General features: G+C 38.6%; 2 protein-coding genes across 4 annotated transcripts; one reads left to right on the forward strand and one right to left on the reverse strand.

Moving 5' to 3' along the window:
• Window positions 1-446: 446 nt before the first annotated feature.
• On the reverse strand, window positions 447-11,363 carry LOC112566402 (radial spoke head protein 3 homolog). Its single transcript, XM_025242571.1, is given in 8 exon segments — window positions 447-1,914; window positions 4,538-4,770; window positions 7,546-7,708; window positions 7,913-8,085; window positions 8,088-8,115; window positions 8,269-8,556; window positions 8,848-8,941; window positions 11,140-11,363. Coding segments are annotated over 8 exon segments (1,194 nt in total). The 5' UTR covers window positions 11,244-11,363; the 3' UTR covers window positions 447-1,803.
• A 134-nt stretch (window positions 11,364-11,497) lies between these two features.
• On the forward strand, window positions 11,498-16,537 carry LOC112566403 (guanine nucleotide-binding protein subunit beta-like protein 1). 3 transcript variants are annotated; one of them, XM_025242575.1, is made up of 3 exons: window positions 11,498-11,642; window positions 13,459-13,751; window positions 15,607-16,537. In XM_025242575.1, the coding sequence occupies exons 2-3, from the start codon at window positions 13,466-13,468 to the stop codon at window positions 16,269-16,271; spliced, it is 951 nt and encodes a 316-aa protein (XP_025098360.1). In that variant the 5' UTR covers window positions 11,498-11,642; window positions 13,459-13,465; the 3' UTR covers window positions 16,272-16,537. The 3 variants fall into 3 exon arrangements, with proteins under 3 accessions (XP_025098360.1, XP_025098359.1, XP_025098357.1); XM_025242574.1 differs by having other exon boundaries at window positions 11,514-11,670; XM_025242572.1 differs by having other exon boundaries at window positions 11,514-11,605.
• Window positions 16,538-19,638: the final 3,101 nt, after the last annotated feature.

Consider the following 19,638-nt stretch of genomic DNA (forward strand, 5'->3'; position numbering starts at 1 on the left):
TGATTGGATCAGTATTAGTTCCTATCATTTATGATCTTGTAGATACCGTTATTTTTTTTGTTTAGTTTTAAATTGTGCAGGCTGGTTGATATTACAACCAGCCAATTCCAACACATCAGCTGAAAAATATCCAGTCCCACCAAAGAAATGGATACATGAGATATATTCTGAAGATCTCTTCTCACCATGGAGAATCACACATTTCAAGAAAGAAAATATACTTTTATGGCGATGCTAATGTCCCTGGCTACAAGGGAATAAAGATGACAGCCAGTTCAATAAGCCTTTTTGTAATCAGAGATGGAGGGAAAGAGGAAACCATGCATGTAATTAGGAAACAAACTCTTAACGTTAGTTTGAAACCTGGCACAGAATTCATTCTTGTTCGATGTTATTCTAAATACGACACACGCTTTAGCTGAATGAATCACAGAGACAGTACAAAATGCGTTTCCATATGGTAAAAATGCGAAGTACTTTATTATCATAGTCATTTCACGACAAACAGCATAGTTACAAAGTGGAGGTACATGTGAATGCTAACTATCAACGATATTCTGGTACCGACATGAACCCCCCCCCCCTTCTCCACCAAAAAAAAAAATTTCTAATGGTGTCAATTAGATTCATAATCTAGAATAAAGCAAAGTAACATTATTTAGCAAGAAACCTTATGTTAACTGTATAGTCTGAGAGTAACAAACATCATCCTACAGTTCTATAGCAATTGAAGTTACTCTCTCTCTCACACACACACACAGATCGCGGCACTTGTAGGTACAGAGGTCAAACAAACGTGAACGAACAGCCTGCATGGCCAGTGGCGCCAGTCAGAATGGCATCTTCTAGTAGTTCGTCTCTGTATTAACTTGTTGTTCCTTGATATATATATACCCACTTGATATGCTTGCTACAACAAAGCCTTTTTGTTGGCTTGCAAGTATACGATGGCTGGGACTGTACTAAACCTCGCAGAGAAACACTAATTACTTTTTGTCGAGCACTGATAACATTCTGATTCACAGATACTACTTTTTGATAGCAAAAATTTACCAGCAATATACCGATTTTGTCAAACTGGTTTTGCTTCAAAGAATTACATCTGCTCTGACTACTCTGTGCTTAAAAAAAATTTTTTTTGAGCTTTTATAACCGTCCGCCCACACATCCGTCACATCTTTCACATCTGTGTGTGTGTGTGTGCCACAACCACAGGTTAGGATTGCTGGAAAAACTGCTATTATCTGTTAACATGTGCATGTAGTCGGCCTGCGAATGGGGAAAATGCGCGAATAACTCTAGCCCTCTCCCAAACCATAATCCTTAATATTGTTGACCATACTGAACGCAAGTAAATCAATACCCTATGTATGAAAAAATAGGTTAATAATGCAGATATTGTATGCATCTATGACTTAGTTCAGTGTTTTTTTAGTTTCTTTACACACTGTCTGCGACTTATCTCTGCAGGCTGCAAAACTTGAAAGAAAAAATCCCATTAATTGGTATCAAATCCGCAAATAATCAAAACTGCAAATCTGAAACCCGTGAATGCTGAGGGCCGACTGTACTTCCTCGACCGTGTAGTGCTGGTTGCAGAATTCTAGTTTTGTCTTTTAGGTGTATTTCAATCCAGAAATATTTAATATTTTATTACTATCGAATATAATAATTAAAGAAAGGTACTGTGTGCAGCTGGCGGGTAAAGTTCTAGATGCAGACGCCGTCAGTCGCTGTCTTGGATTCAAATTCTGTACAGAAAACGATTCACACAGTCAAAGCAGCGAGTGACATTAAGTGACTTTAATCGTCTGCGGGATCATCTTCTCCAGGATCTTCATTGTGTGCCGGGAGATCTTCAGAGGGTTGAGCAGGGGCAGGTATCTCGCCTTCCTTCTCCGCTTCTTCGCTCTGCTAAATAGTAAAGTACGGATCTTTTGTAATAAGGTGCGAGAATCAATATCTTGCAAGACACTCTGTTCTATCACGGACGTGTATAATAAAAACAGCATAACAAGAGCATGCATTATCAAAACAACATATTATCAATGAAAGGCGCAACAAAACAAATGGGTCTTCAGCCGCTGCTTAATGCTGACAACGAGGATGTACATCTCAGGAGAAGGGGAAGGGATCAATTCCAGATTGCCCGGCCCGTCAGCTCCACGCCATATGTTCGCATCAGGATCGCAAAAGCAGCAATGGCTAGACTAGATAGGATCTGGCATAGCCATAAGATAAGGTTCACTACCAAGTACAAGATGTACAACTCCATGGTAGTGCCGATCCTGCTGTAAGAATGTGACACGTGGACTCTGCTCCCAGAAACGGAAAGAAGAATCCAAGCATTCGAGAACAAGTGCCCGAGGAGGCTGGTATGGATCTCATACAAAAAACGCAAAAAAAAAAAAAAAAACCAACAAAAAACAAAAACAAAAAGAAAAAACAAAAACATAGAACCAACGATTTTGCATGAAACAAAATTGCCACACTCGTAGGACACCAGGAACCTCAATCTATTTTCAACGGTCAGGTGACGTAAGGGCATGACAGCTTATCAAAGACAATGACAATTCTTTATTAACGAGAGGTAAAATAAGCACGAAAATGCTTTTTTCCATTTAGCCCTCTCCCTTTACGGGGAAAGAATAAACTAAGAAATTGAAGTAATTAAGTACTTTGAGATCATTTATGTATATTAAAAAACGAAGAGGTCCTAATACCGGCCCTTGAGGAACACCAAATTTAACTTCAAGAGGATCAGACATTTGGTTGTTTATAGCACTCTTTTAGATTATCGAGAAAGGAGGTGTATAAGGAGTTTGATGCTGCCGGTACTTAGTTTATATAACTCTAGTTCTGATAAGCAGATTATGATCTATAACAGAAAAGGCTTTGGCAAAGTCAATAAATAAGGCAGCAGAGAAATGATTGTCATTAATATTAGTTAGCCATTGTTCCACCATAGATGTAAGTGCAGTGTGGCAAGAGTGATGTGGCCTAAAGCCGGATTGGTTTGTGTGGAGAAGTTCATACCTTATAAGGTGCACTTGTTTGAATGTGTTTTTCCAAGGGTTTTGAGAGAGGTGATAGGATTGAGATTGGACGATAGTTTGTAGGGTCACTTGGATCACCTGATTTATGTATTGGGATTACTTTTGCTTGTTTAAGGTGCATTAGAAAGTAAGATTTATCAATACAGAGGTTTTACAAGTAGGTCGATCAGGGTTTTAGTAATGGCCTGTGCTGACAGCTTTAGAATTTTTGTGTTTATGCTGTCTGGTCCTCTGGTGTTAGTATCTTTAAGTTTGGTAAGTGCTTGATATACTTCCAGTATACTCATTGGGGGAATGGAAAGAGCAGTATCAATTTGTTTTGACATGCAGAAGCTTTTTAGCTTGTCTAGTTTGTTTTCTTGTGACTTGTTGTTTGAGACTATCCTAAAGTAGCAATTCCTGCAAAATGTGAGTTCAGTATGTTAGGGGAATAGTAATTGTGGGACCGGTTTGTCTTGACTTGCTGGTTAATTGATGATGGCTTTCCAGATCAGTTTAGTGTTCTTTTTGCATTCTATGAGTTTGCTAAATAGTAGTTTCTCATCTTGCTTCGTTTCATAGCGATGACAATGTTTCTTTGGTTTTTGAACTCAGCTTCTTGGTCCCTCTTTTTAAATGTGTCTCTTACATTAATTGCAGTCTGGTGCTCCGAACCATGAACTAATATCAAGCTACTCTACAGTACTGAAATTTTGCCTATGAAAAAAAAATATGACCAACATGTTTAAACTGTGTGTGTGTCTCTCTCTCACACAAACATACATAAAGCCACCCACCTACTCCCTATATTTTTTTAAGTTTCACATTCTATGTAAGAAAGTAAATGGCCTATTACCAAAGCTGCTTTTATTTAAATAAATAAAGCCATCCTTGTAAATCTGTGTGCTATGACATAACATCTCTGTTTAATCAACTGCTCTTTGCTCACTAAAAACTACAGTCCTTCTGATGACAAATGTGGCTGTCCTCCATTCTTTCCCAAGTAATGAATGGTTCGCAAAAACAAAGAGCATTTAGATTAGTTATTACATGATACTGACCACTAATGTATCAGTAGTAAGTGACCAAAGATTACATGGCTATTACCACTACTGGAGACACTGTGTTAAGCTTATGTTCCATATTTCCTAATATCTGTTAAAACACTTTAGAGAACCTGTTATTACTGATGTCATTTTCTCATATTGACAAGGTTCATATGGCAGAAACTAAGCTAGCACACACACAAAAATTCCCTTATCTCACTTTATGTGCTATCCATCCATTCTGCAAAAATGCACAATGCCTTCCATTTTGTTAAAAGAAAATTCTGCATGTTCATTTTGACAAATCTCTACCGGTAAATATAACCCTAAATAGCAAACACTGAACTGTAGAATTTACCACAAAAAAAAAAAAAAAAAGAAGAAGAGGAAATGAAAGTTTCCCTAAAACTGCAGATAAACTGAATTCATTGAATAAAAAAATAAACAATTTCATACCTCTGTGGTGGTACCAGGGGCAATTTCTTCAGTTTCTATGTTGCTCTGCATCAGACTGGTGTTTGAAGATAAAAGTGGATTTTCTACCACCTCATCACGCTTGGTGTATAGGTTTGTACGCATAAGAACCACTTCCCTTAAAAGTCCATCTAAGATCATGCGACCATGGTCATTGCACTGCAGTTGTTCCTCAACTTGCTCCATAAGCCATGGCAAAAAGCCCTGTTCCACATCTGCAAATTTATTCAGTGATATATCACTGTCAGCAACAGCAAAACTAGTCATTCAGCTGCTTATTTTTAAATAATTGTTCTATAATATGCCTTTATTTTATGAACTATGTGACTATAGTGATATTTAGGGTTAGGTTTATCTCAACAAATATGATTGTGACTAACTGACTATCGTGATCATCTTTTGTCTAGACTTGCTTTTAGTCAGTGCAGAATACTGAAGCTGGACTTATATTCAAAAGCAAACATTCACATATGTCTCCTCTTACTGAAGTGACTATATTGTAGTACAAAGTAGCTATCTTAGTTTATCAATACTTTAAAGGGACAATACCTCCATGTATTTTTTTTTCACTGCTATGCATTTCCCATTATATACTGATTTTGCTCATCAATTATATATGCTTGTACTCCCTAAAATGAATGAAGATGGTTTAAGACACAAAAGTTTCTTTAACAAAGCCCTGAAAGTGTGGAATACACTCTCAGCCTGGTTAAGAAATATGCCAACCCTTCATTGGTTAACATGGGATCTTTAAGCATATTTGTTCCACTGACTAGATTTCTAATTATTGTGTGCATGTGTGTGTTTCTGCTTGCACATATATGCATGTAGGGTAAAGGTTGGCTTTGATGAAAACTGGAGGCTGATTGGTTGGCAGCATTGGTCAGCAGTGTTAATTGGCACACATGTGTTTGTGTTGGTCCAGAAGGGATGGAAGAGGCAACACTCAGGCTAGCCAGATTGCAGCAACACAACCAACACTGTCTTTCGATATGGCCACTCACTCATAGTACATTAGCCCTCCTGGTGGGTATGAAAGAGGAGGGAGAAGCGCAGCAAACACTGCATCAAACAGAGAGAAAAGTGGAGAGAGTAAGACAGTAGAAATCATTGCGGCCTAGTTGAGAACTTCACAGAAAGTTTGCCTGAGATTTCCCTGTTAGGCTGTTGTTGCACAAGCAGCCGCAGGTGGCCAACAAGCAGTTGACAAAATAAAGGTATAAACAACCTACAGCTAGGCTTTAAGTGTTCACAAGTATGTACCATGTGGTATGCTACCCATGTGCTACATATTGACTGAGTGTTACAGAGAACATTCAGCAACAATATATTAATTTGTGTCCTAGTCTGTTTTCTTTTACTGAGGATTCCATCTTTCCTCTTGGAATTCAGCTCATGCAGATGACTCTATTATGTAGTTGGCATAGATCCCCACCTGGATTGACCGTGATTGCTGAAGTTATGCCACGCCATCTGGAACTCCAGACAGATTAAATCTTGTTTACAAAAAGGAGTCTGGAATTCCCCTATCGCATCATGGCGTGATGTAATTTTGTGGTTTGCGTTACACGGTCACATGGCTTCCCCAAGATGCCTCTCTGAGCTATGAGCATATACAATTCTACTTGTGCTTGAGCGACTAAAACGAAGCTGGACTTTGAACCGTGATTTGCTATAGTGACCTTCAACAAGGTTTGAAGATTGAGAACTTCAGCAACCCTGAAACAGCTGCTGCTTACAGGAAGGTCAACCATGAGATACAGAAAGGCATAAACCCGGCCAGATAAACCTGGATCAATGAGAGATGTAATGAGATCGATGAGGATGTGGGCTGGGGTGATAACTGTAAAGCTTCCATCTACTCAAGACCCTCATGAATTAGGTAGGGTCAGCAGAAAATGTCTGCCATCAAAGCAAGGGTCACCTGCTCTTGGATGACAAGGCTGTCTATGACCAGTGGATGAAATACTGCAGCAACCTTTACAACTATCCACTGGATGGACCTGAATATCCTCCATCCTCCCAGGAGAGGAATAAAGCGAGGGGTTTCCTTGTAGAGTGGACAATGTTCCAGCAGAGTAGATAAAAAGTGGTAGGGAAGAGATAATGAAGGATCTTACCACACTGCACCAGAAATTTTGGGCAACCAAGCAGTGGTCACAAGAGTGGATGCAGTCACTGGTTATACCCCTATCCAAGAAAGAAAATGTGAGGCAGATGTTCAGTGTGGAGGAAGATCTTGCATGAACCATCAAGGTGCTGTATGATAGCTCCAGGAGCTCAGTACTTTTGAACAACCAAGTGGGTAAGCTCTTTCCCATAAAGGTGTGTGTGCCCGAAGGATGCCTTCTGTCCCCAGTCGGTTTAATACCTACCTGGAGAAAATCACAAATGATACACTTCAAGGCCATTATATCTCTTTGACCAGATAGTCCCTGTAATTGTTTAAAGTCATTGAAGCAACCAGTAACATCTAGCAGGGTATGTTAGCGACATCTAATCTCTTGACAAGCTTTAAGTATGCACTGCTTTGGCAGAACATACCAAAGGAGAAGGATTTTCTTCCTTCAAGTGAAGTGGGAGATAAACATAATGCCAGTCACTACCAGAACTTTATTTGATTGCTTCTTCTCATCTACCTTTGTCATAAGGGACATTCTCAGTTTACAGTACTATAGAGGTATGTTGCAAAATTTACTGTGCATAGAATTTTTTCTTTCATTTGAAGCTACCCGTAATGTATTACAACAGGGTTTAAAAAAAACTTGCTCCAGAGCAGAGTCCACTAACCAAACATAGTATAAAACCTCTCAAAGATGAAAGGAATAATAAAGCCTGTTAAATTTGTTAAGGATCAGACTATGAATTCTCACACACAAACACATCACCATGCTGCATGTCAATAAATATAATTGTGCACAGTTTCCTATTTATAATCAACAATTCCTGACTAAATGAATCAATGAAATTTCAAACTATATATAGATCACCTCTCTCCACAGGGTCAAAGAAGTATCCATTGTCTGCAAGGGTGCCAAAAACAGAAGGTACTAGGTCAGCAAGGTAACTCTGAGCAAATGCACGAGCTGCAATCTTCTCAGCTGTCTCTTTTTCTTTCTGTAACACTTCTTGCTGCTGTTTAATTCGCCGCTCCTATAACATAGAAGAAGCTAAAACTGTCAGTCAGAACTTGAGATTTCAATATTTGCCCTTCTCCTAAGTATTCTACAGCCTCTTGCCCCCAAAAAACTAATAATAAAAAATAAAACAGAAAATAGCTCATATCAGTAGAGACTGTGTACTTAAAATATACTTTCCAAATAATTATGCAATAAAAAGAGAAATTCAATAGAAAACCTTCTCTTCTCGGTGCCGACGTTCCTGTTCCTCTAGTCGCTGTTGCTCTACCAGCTCAGCATTTCGCAGTTCTTCAAAAGCTCTCTGCTGCTGCCTTAAATTTGCTAATTCTTCCTCTTCCATTACTTCAAGCAATGACTGCTCCACCGTTTTTCCCACAATGACCTCAAGGATGGCTTACATTCTATATCAAAGTCAAATAGCTGCAAAAATTGCAATTAGGTTGTATTATGATCTTAATGGTATAGGATAATTTTTTTAAAAGATTTAAAAACAAACATGATACATTCTCTAAAAAGAAATATATTTCATGAACTCCCATTACAGATCACATAATTCTGAATTTTATAACTTACATCACCCTCAAAAATCTGTGTTGCAGTATCCATGCCAGTTTTTGCTGGCACAAACAAAGGAGAAGGAGGCCGATCAAGAAAGGCATCTGTCTGGCATTCTACATCAGCTTCTTCTACTCGATCACTTAACTCCTCTAGGTAGAGCTCTGTTTGCACATCAACATGCTTGCGTCCTTCAACAGGTTCAGGGGATCTTGGGCGCAGCTGATCCTTGGCACGTTTCCGAGCAATGGCACGGCGTCGGATTTCTTGTTGTCTTTGCATTTCAATTGGATCTGGCTGTGCATGCTAGAAGCAATTTAAGCTGTGTTAGTTCATTCAGCTACATTATCAAAAAGGAAAGTTTGAGAAAGAAAAATATAATAACAATTCCATCTATTACAGTATAATTTAAAACAAAACAATTATTCTTTGCAATTTAGTTTTTAGTTAGTGAATTTACTTATAGTGCACTATATACAACAGCAATTGCCCATATCATAACACTGTTTATAAAATCACAAAATGACAAATTACGTTATTGTGTCTTTGACAACAAAGCACAACACATTTATGATTCAGATTCAATATAAAACTCACTGCTGGGAGTGTGTGCAGAGCATATGTGTTGCCACGTACAACACGTCTGTCATACATAATATTGCCATATTGTGGCAGTCCCTCTGCTGCATCTCTGCCAGAAAATAAAAACATCAAACATGTTGCCACAATTGTTAGATGATGTTATAATCCGAGCTGCTCTAATCTTTATTTTTCAGCTTTTGTTTTTACCTCTAAAAAGGAAATCTGAATATCAGTCTTTTTTTAACAATAACTAGTGAATCTTAGAGTCCTAAGTCCTAAATTAAAATCTTATTTCCAGCTTTTTCTTAGTCTTCAAATACATGTATTACCATTATCTTACTTCATGATATACATAGAGTACGTAAAGTTATTTCTTGATTTATCTATGTTAGAGTGTTCTTGCTGCTTATTTCTTGATAATATGATCAAAAGATAAACTGAGTGTGTGTGTGGGTGGTGGTGGTTGGTGAGTATGTATTTTCCTCCGAAACTTGGGAAATTAGGTATTCCAACATGTTCTTTTCATCTCTGTTATTTCCTGCTCAGGGTGTAAGGGTGTATACCATATTATTTTGTGTGTATGCTCATGTGAGTGTGTGTGTAAGAGAGAGGAAATGAGAGGTTGATAAAAGTGTGCATGCAGCGTATACTTGCTCTATCCCCTGCCAATGTATGTGTGTGTGCACATATATACACAGGTTTAAACATATACATGTAATGATATTGATGATGATTTCTATAGCACCTTCCTCCACCATTAAGGTGAACACAAAGTGCTTCACACAAAAAACACTGCATGTGAGAAATGCTAATAGCATACAGTTGTCATGCAACAACTCCATCATACACTTTTTATAGTATCTACAGCCCTTCATACCTTCATTGGTTTACGTTATTCTCTTGTACCTCATCTTTATATTGTTCAGTGTGCCTATATATATCTCACTGTCCACTGGCTGTTATCCTTCATTTATCATTATTGGTCTGTGTAGAGAGCGCAGTCTATGTTGGTCACGATGCTGCGTGTTACAAGTTCCCATGATTATTATTAATACTGAGTAATTTCTTTAGTTTTGTATGTTATTCAGAAGGACTTATACAAGGTAAAGTGATGGTAATGTTGTTTACATGAACAGAAAGTGAGTGGAATTACATGTTCAAATTTTGGAGACATATTAATGAATTATAGCTGTTTTTCATCACCATGAGTAATGATCATTCATTTCTGCTTGATGTGTGACCATTTAAATCTATTGCCTGCAGTACAAGAGGATGGGTTCCCTGTGTGTAAAAGATTTCTCAAAATTCTGTACGACTTACTTCATATGAGATATGAAACAGTTTATTTCTCTTAATTTTGTATTTTTCTCACATCTGTCTTGTCCTTCTCTAAACAAATTTTGAAAATGGATATTTGTATATTTCAGAGTAACTATAGATCTATCTGGTCACTGGCTGATTTGACTATTTACCATCCAGAGTCATTTCAAACACAGTTCTGAGTCAATTTGACCATCAAGTACACAAGTTACTATATTTAGGGTCATGAAATGTTGTTTGTTTGCTGTATGTAAACAAAACTACGTCTCTTCCAATGCAAATAAACCATGTCATTTATGTAGATCATATTTGATCCTTATGAAATAAAAAAAAGGACCCTGTTTGAAGTAATGGGGTGCATGGATTCATGTGCATTAGTATTAAAAAAAACATTTATTGCTTAGTTTGACTTGTGCAATAGTCAGCAAGCCAAAGCTGTATTGCTCAATCATAACCACAAAGCAGGGCTGTTTAGTGTGACTTTGAATGTAAAACTATATGCACAACAAATGGACCTATTGCATTTCATGCAAATGGAAGCTGCTCTAAACTACATTATATTACAAAAATATATATTTATTCAGAGCTTCCCTACACCTAACCCTAACCCTAACCCTAACCCATACACACACACACACACAATATGAAAAAGGGTGTACAACCACAAAGACTAAATAAAAGTACATCAAAATTCACTTATTTCGTAGTCCATTATTGCACAGATGATGGAGTAATCGGCAAATAATAGAATTGACCGCACAGTCCCTCATAAATCTAGCTCATCTTTGCGTTGCTTTTTCTAAATTATTTCATATTTTAAAGCAATGTAACTTAAAGAAACCACCAGATGTGACAATGTAATACTTAGATTTATGTAGCGATGTTAAATGTTTTAAATCTTACAATGCTGCTACTCGATAACGACCGATCACCTCGATATATGTATATCACATCTGCATCGGGTAGCTATAGACAAATGATACATACTGCTGCTGAACATCACGATATTTTTTTCTCTGTTGTAGTGCTCTTGGCTGGCTAGTAAATGTATAGGTACCGCCGTCAGGCCTCTGTGAAAGAACCGCTGTCATTTTGCTTGCTTTTTAATGTTACTCGAGGTTCGGCGACTGCGGTTACTACAGACTCAAACAAAATGGACGCGTCGCTTGCGCTAAATATTTACGTCGTTGTTGCTGAGGAAACGATTCCATGATTGCAATTCTGCAGTGAATAAAATAAAATTTCTTTTTAAAAATATTTAAAGGAGATAAGTAAAGTCAATTATCTTATTAACAAGATATATATGAATACAACGAAATTGTATATCCGTGCTATTATTAAATGCATAAATTACAACCTGAGTTTCTTTTTGTCGCATGATCTACCAATGGCAAACTTGCTTAGGTATCGAGCTGTTTCTTGAGACGTCTATAAAAACATACTTCGAGGACAGGTAGCCTACGATCGCTCTTTTCAGCTTTACTGAAAAGGTACTTCGGTGCTATCACGGACATAAAAGTACGAGTGACAATCATAATGATTACTTTTCTTGGGTTTTTATACTTGGACACAGGAAGATGTGAATAGCAAATCCTGTATGACCACGAACTTGTATTATTAAATTATGCACGTCCTATGCACTTGGATATGACAGGGGCGAGAAGGCTTGTTTTTTTTATGTTTTTAAGTCCTGTTAGATTTTGGTTTAATGGTGACCTTTTACGCTGTATTGCCCTTGTCACATATTACCAACCCTTTTATATTATCCCTTTTCTTTATGTTGACTGTTATTGATAAAGATGTTGCTATTGTATCACCTGGGGGTTTTGTTTCCCAACATTTTAATATAGCATTACTTTTTCTTGCTGTGATATAGCCTTAGTTGCTGGCACAGTGTAAAACACAAACGAAAAGTGTATTGCAAAACATTCAAGCCAGACAACTACTACACATTCTTACAACAAAGAACACATGATTGGCTTAGGCTGCCCAGGTTGTGTGTATTCACTGCACTGGGCCACGGACTTCATAAGACAGTCAACAATACACACACTTCATCAACTAGCATCAGATGTCATCACTTATTAATTACTTTTACAATGACAAAAATCCATGGCGAAATGGGCACAGCTGGAGGAGGTAATAAGATAGACATCCACTATCTCATATCCAAAACATGAGAAAAATACAGATCACATCATAAATGTACTACCTGACCATCCATGCTCACTTTTTATCTATACTTAGAAAACGCAAAGTGAATGCTTCATAATCAACTGTTGAAGGTAATCATATAAACACAATGAACAGATTAACATACTCACAATGCAGACGAGTCCACTATATGGTGTTTATCAAAGTTCGGTGCTGTGTCACCAGAAGATCCACAACACCCATATGTATTCTACCTATACTTTTAGACATGTGATCCACATATATCTGTAAATCAAACATTGCACATACATGATCGATAATCCCAATCTTAGTAGGAGATGCTGAAACATTCTATTGGACAAACACTTGACAGTTCTGCTGATGCCACAGTAGTTTATTCCTTGTTGCTCTCTTGAGGAGCATAGGGCCGCAACAGCTGATGCCACAGAGGTTAGCGATATTCTTCAAGATCCTCTTGTAAGCACTGAGAAGCCCAACATAGGTAATTTTTGTCTAGCCAAGGAAACTAAGACTGCAAGGGGAAACCTTTTACAGTCTGAAAGATTAGTACTCCAGGTCTACCAATTCTTCTTCTGGACTTACAGGTGAACATTGTACTCACACATTCCAGCACATTCTTCAACCAACCAAAAACTAGCAAGTACATCCCATTCATTCCCTTAGTTCATCAGCTGAAAAGGGATTCAAACTTGTGCCGTGGACTGGTTCATGCTGTTTTCAGGTTCTTTTGGAGGTTTCCATTTGCTTTTGGTGTCCTTATGTTCACCAATAATGCTGATGTTTTTCTAGCATGGTTTTGGAGGTCACCAGTAGCATTCTTAAACCTAAGGCCTGTTTAGAAAGTGAAGGTTTTATCCTTTTTGACCCCAGTGACAGCCAGTCTAGTATTATTTTGGGAAGTAGTTATCATTTTGGGCAAGTTAAGATGTGACTGCCTCCAACTAAATACGCGTGTTTGTCTCAAGTTTTTGTCCCCCCTAAGTTTATAAATAATCTCAAAACATTGTATGAATTTTACAAGCCATTTGAAAATTGACCTGACGATGAGTACTTCTCTGGACATTTCCTGAAATATATGTATGCAAATGAATTGGTTTTGTTTTATTGGGTGAATGTTTTGTTTGTTTGTAGGAATGTCATGCAGCCATCCCCAGATCCAGTGTATATTCTTCGAGGTTCATCTAGTCCAGTTACATCTCTGCATTTTCTACCCATTTTGACCAACACCTTGTTATCAGGAAATCAAGATGGCAAAGTTTATGTTTGGGATTTAAAGACACGGCGTATACAGCAGAAAATAAATGCCCATTTGGATTCAGTTTTGCAAGTAGAAGCTTCACCTGTTGCAGACTCACTGCTGACACACGGAAGAGATGGTTATGCCAGGATATGGAGGACAGGAGAAGCAGCTTTTACATGCACAGGTCATTAGGTTTTCTTGACCATAGGATTAGGGGTACAAACTTTGACATTAAGGGGAAAAGTTAATTTTACTTAGCTTTCTTTAGTGTCTTGGCTAATCTTGACAGTACTGATTAAAATTTTGCATGCAAGTATCTCTCATAGTAGACAATGCTTCAGGTAAGTTTTAGCATCTACTAGTATTTCTTCTGAGTGAAAATATCTGTGACATCTTCTAGACATCTTTAACTTTATTTGGCTGTTTCCTCCCTCGTGGAGAGAGGCAGTCGTGGTGCCCATCCCAAAACCAGGCAAGGATCCCTCTGATCCCAACTCTTCTGTCCTATCGCTCTTACTAGTTGTCTGTGCAAAACTCTTAAATGCATGGTGAATGCACAGCTCACCTGGCATCTTGAGTCTCAAGGTCTCCTCTCCAACTTGCAGCGTGGCTTCAGAAAATGCCGGAGCACCCTGGACCATTTGGTCTGTTTTCAAACTTTTGTCAGGGTTGCGTTTGTCGGCAAAGAATATGTGTTAGGGGTGTTTTTTGATTTGGAGAAGGCGTACGACACTATCTGGAAGCTAGATATTCTGTTTTACGTTCACATCCTTGGCTTCTCTTGGCCACTCTTCATCAAGAATTTTCTTTCGCATCGCCTTTTTCAAGTCAGACTGGGGTCTATCCTGTCTGATGATCCCCAGGAACGGAAAATGGGCTTCCCTCAGTTGAACGTTCACAGTTCATAATCCAATGTTCACAGTTCATTTCTTACAACATCAATACTATAAGTCTATAACCTCGCGCTGCCATAAACTTCCAATACACAATGCATACAATAAGTCCGGCAAACAACTTCCTTATGTCTCCTTGAGACGGACTTTCAGTCTCTGTCACACAGATTAGGAGAGTGATGATTCTCTCGTAGTCCGAGGCTGAGTCACCTCTTCCTAAACATGGGAACCTTTTGATCTTGGACCGATTCAGGGAAGTTTGAAGATACTAAAAGTATTCTACCCCGCTGCCGTGTGTTCAGGCCACCGTGTCAGATTTATAGGCCCCGCCTTGACCATCCTGTCAGTATCATTAGCCTTAGCAGTGGCAACTTGACCAGTCCACGGTTTGTGGTCTAAACGCTAACCAAACTTTGTTAAAAGTAGAAAATACATTTTTTACACTGACCAATGCTGGTGCCTGTAGACATCATGTTGTATGGGCCTATGGATGCTTTGCAAATGACTGCCATTTTATCTCAAGCGCTGACCGTGACCTCCATGTGCAACCAAAGCAAATGACAACAACAGGAGCAAAGCACCGCTGTTTGCACATGACAGAAGACAATATGCAAGCTCAGTTAATTGAAGTGTACACCTGAAGCTAATCTGCTGTTCTGTCAGTGTTGGATCATTTTGGAAGATAGAAATTGTTTCCTACACATTATGCAATGGCACATGCACTTCCATTGTGCTTGCACTTTCACTTTTGAGATTCCATATTTTTTTGAGCATACTTGTATCAACAGCCATGTTCATTTTATAACCTCACATGTTGGCTTCAAGCTCAGAGGGAGATAACGCAGATGAGGGATATTGTTTAACTTCGTGAGATTTGTGTTACTTCTTGTGATTTTATATTTAAGGCATTAATAAATGACAAAAGGATTTAGAACATGATGTCACTGCTCATGAAGGTCTTTTAAGGCATATTGTAAATGCACCAAAAAAATTTCACTGAAGTATTTTACAGAAACATTAAGCTAGAAAAGTCATCATCACAGTGATGCATGATGGTGTAATTTATCTTGTTCAGTTAAAGTTCTTGATTTAAAAAAAAATCATTTCATGAGTGGGTGTTCATTAACTTTTCTACTTTTGTAACAGATCAGATACAAGTTTCATCAAAAGGCTTCTGTGCTGCAAAGATGCTTCCACAAACTGGAAAATCTTATTTAATAGTTCTGCCTGGAGAATCTTCATCGGTAACAGTGTACGACAGCAGTACAAAGCAATTGGTGAGAGAGCTGGTACCACCTTCTACCAAACTGGGCATGTGCATGTGCATGCAACCTGTATTAGACTCAACAGGGAGTGCCTGGGGTTTGCTTGTGGGCTACGAGAGTGGAAGTCTTCTGCTTTGGGATGTTGTGTCTGGAAAACTCTTATCAGAACTGATGTTACACAGCGATGCTGTGATGTGTTTTAAATATTCCTCATCTGCCAACAGAGGGTTTTCAGGGTCAGTTGATAATCAGCTGTTAGAGTGGACAATTTCTGCAGAAAATGAAAACAAGATGTCTTTGATTGATAAGACTGTAGTTACAAATCAAGGTTTTAATGATATAGTTATCAGGTGTGATAATAAGATAGTGGCAACAGCAGGATGGGATAGTAATGTTCGTGTATTTAGTACAAAAAAGCTTAGGCCAATTGCATTGTTATCCTTCCATAGAGGAAGTGTAAAGGCTTTGAGTTTTTCATGTGATGGTCTTCTAGCTGCAGGGTCTGAAGACAGATTAATTTCAGTTTGGGATGTTTATAGATCATAGCTTTAAGCATCCAAATTTACTTTACAAGATAACTGTTCAAAATCAATGTTTTTCACTGTTTAAATCTGCTATTTAGTAAATTAGGATATGTAAAACTAATCATTTATTGGAAAAAAATATCGGTGTGCAGTTCTTTTCTTTTTTAATAGCAATCAAGTTATTTGATTTCTAAACACTTTTATTTTCAGATAATGCTCTACAAAGATGATGAACTGTGTAAAACTAATAGTTTTGTAATAAAAAAATATTTGCTTCATGGCAACAAGCCAGGGATGGGAGTTCTCCGTCCGGGGGACGGATTTCCGTCCTGAGAAAAAATCTCAGGACGGAACTGGGACGGAAAGTAAAATTCAAAATTTTCACTGATTACGAAGGACCAGGGACTATGAATAAAAAAGCGAAAATTTCTCGTATCGTGAACGATACCATACGCTAGTGGTAATAGGCAGAGGCGGCGTTAGGACCACGCGGGGCCTGGGGCCGACCATCCACGCGGGGTCGGGCTAATGGAGTACGTGTATCAATATATTGATATGATGCCCGAAGCACTGATTTATATCCTGTTAGATAGGCTGGATTAATTTCGCGAAATAACGCATGAATTTAGTGTTTTAATTGTTTGTAACCTTTCCCACCGTCTGTGACAGTACCGGTTTTTTCTTAAAGCGAAATAATATGGTGACGACAACTTAATAAACTGCTTGTTATTATTGTCGGGTTTAATGTGAGGACATGGGTTCAATAATTTGCTTCATTAGAACTTAGAAGCGTTTTCTGATCATCAATTTTTTTGTCACAACTTGTTTAACACAGCTAGCAATAAGTCAGAAAGATGACCTCGGGTAAGGTAACCAGACGTTTCGGGAGCGAAAGCGGGACGCGTGCCGATGACGGTGTCGTCACCGACAAAGAACGCCGATAAATAGGGGGAGGGGGGTACTTTCCTTTGACTTTACCGAGTATAGTGATGCTTTCAACGGCAGATCTGTCCACGCCACTACAGTATTCCATTTAAAATAGAAAACCGGTGTTTAAAATTTAAATTAAAATATTCCTGCCTTATCTCCCGCTCAGCCAACTTTGCGGACGTGCAGGTGAGGCGCTGTATAAATTATTGTGCCAATAATGGTCCGGCACCTTCGTCATCTTGCGGGCTGTTGCTCCCAAACCTTATTTCATAGACCGTGAATCTCCTTGTAAAGTTTCAGTCATTGCAAGATTGTGTCATACAATTTTTCACAAGGATTTCGTGAATTTTGCTGTCAAAGTTGCACTTCACAATAAAAGTCCTTTCAGTGTTTTCCACCTTTAACTGTCTTTTCACTGGCGATGTTCGTATCGTCCCCGACATAAGTTTAGTCACTGATCCGTACTCAAGAAAACGATTACTGGAAGCGAATAAAATGCCGGGCAGCGGAACCTTTAATATTATGGATGACATTGTTGAAAAAGACAGAACCAACCTTACACCTAAAAATGTTGAAGCCATTGGGTTTATTAAGTATGATTTAAGGGCCAGAGGACTGAGAGCCATACAGATGGTCCCCAGTAACCAAATGATAAAAAAATGTGATTTCTGCACATGCATCATATACAGTGCATTTGGAAAGAGAGGCTCATCTGGCTAAAAAAACCAAACAAAACAGGACACTGTTTGCCAGAATGCTGTCCAAAAAAGGACGTTGGAGGACTGCATCAGCTTCCAGCCTACTAAGAAGCAGCAGTTACCTCATCCAGCAACTGAGCCATCAACACAGACAGCTAAGAGACCAACAGAAACCACACAGCCTGCCAACATAGTACAGTCAAATCTCCCTACTATGCCACCTACCGGGACCGAGCAAAAGTGGCATAGTAGCGAGAGTGGCATAATACGGAGGGTTTGTAAAAACGGCTTTATTTGCTCAAGTTACCCGTCAGTCCAAAGCTCTCAAGAATAGTCGGCTGGCGCTAGCTGTCTCCTCTCATTCTCCCCCTCACCTCTTCATCCTCCACCCCTCCAACCACATCCGCACACCTGCATCCTGTCGCTAGTCGACCCCCTCCTGCTCTCCCTCTGTCACGTGACTGTCACCCGGCCAGCGACCTACCCCCATCGCCACCCTCCACCCTCCCTGTGTGTGTGCTATGTTCCTTCCACCTAACTGTAGTGTCCTACACTACCATAGAGTATAGTAATCGAGCACTGCGCGGAATTTCACAACTTGTGCCTTAACAATCACACAAAAGTGGCATAGTAGCGAGAGTAGGTGGTGGCATAGTAAATTTTTTTTTTACATTGAATTTATAGTCGGGACCGAGCAAAAGTGGCATAATACCGAGAGTGGCATAGTAGTGGGGTGGCATAGTAGGGAGATTTGACTGTAACTGGACAAATTGGCATTTTGACAAATACCCCGAAAAGCCTGCTCCCAGAATGTCAGGGAGACCAATGCAAACATCAATCACTGGATTTAAAAAAAAATAAGAAGTGTTAGGTTTTGGTGGGTATTGGATTTTTTACTTGTTTTTATTTGCCTTATCAAAATTAAATGTTGATAAGACAAAAGAGATAGGCATTGAGTTTAGGAAAATAAAATTTTGTTTCATTGTGTACCTCTTGAGACAGTTAACTCCTTTAGGTACGTAGGCTCTGTTTTGATTGCAGGCTAAAATGGGATGTAAACATGATCAGCATGTGTACCTTCAATAGCTGAATAGTTTTTCAGTCAGCACAGCAACATTGAGCTGTTTTTATCAGTCATTCATTGAAAGTCTTTCACTTTTTCCTTCATATGCTGGTTTTACAGTTTTCTGTCCATGATATGAAACAGTTTGAACCATACTGTCCATATTTTTCTAAGATAATTGGTGTTAAGCACAGAAATTTGGATTCCTTTTTATGATCAGCAAATTGTCAGAAAAGTTTTACAGCATTTTGTCCATACCAGAACATGTCCTAGCAGGAGAATTTGTTATATTGAGTTCAGGCAGGCAAACATACTATGCCTATATGCAAAAGCAATAGGGACTTGAAATGGTTTACAACCTCTGCAGTCCACATGCTCAACCACAGATTATAGATTAATTGTCAGTTGTATGTGTGCATGGGTGTGTGATATAGGTGTACCTTAAGAATGTTTTATATATAACAATGCATGTTCTTACAATGCACCACTCGCCTAATATTGTAACTAGCAGTTTTTTTAAACTTTTGTAACAGAACACACTTCCCAAGTTATAATTGCCCATTAGGGTTAATAAAGTTGGACATTTGTCATTGTTAACTACTAAAGACATTGTATGACATATGTGTGTTATGTATGTGAAAAACGTGAAACGCGTATGCAACCATGTGTCATATAACGTTATATGCATATGCTCTAGT

This window comes from Pomacea canaliculata, linkage group LG6 (assembly GCF_003073045.1).
Source record: "Pomacea canaliculata isolate SZHN2017 linkage group LG6, ASM307304v1, whole genome shotgun sequence".
Lineage (NCBI taxonomy): Eukaryota > Metazoa > Mollusca > Gastropoda > Architaenioglossa > Ampullariidae > Pomacea > Pomacea canaliculata.

What these genes read in the sequence shown, in the direction of transcription:
- LOC112566403 (XM_025242572.1), top strand. Translation starts at nt 11,529, where the DNA reads ATGATCTACCAATGGCAAACTTGCTTAGGTATCGAGCTGTTTCTTGAG. An exon ending in AAAACATACTTCGAGGACAG is followed by an intron (nt 11,606 to 13,458) that starts GTAGCCTACGAT and finishes GTTTGTTTGTAG; the next exon opens with GAATGTCATGCAGCCATCCC. An exon ending in AGCAGCTTTTACATGCACAG is followed by an intron (nt 13,752 to 15,606) that starts GTCATTAGGTTT and finishes CTTTTGTAACAG; the next exon opens with ATCAGATACAAGTTTCATCA.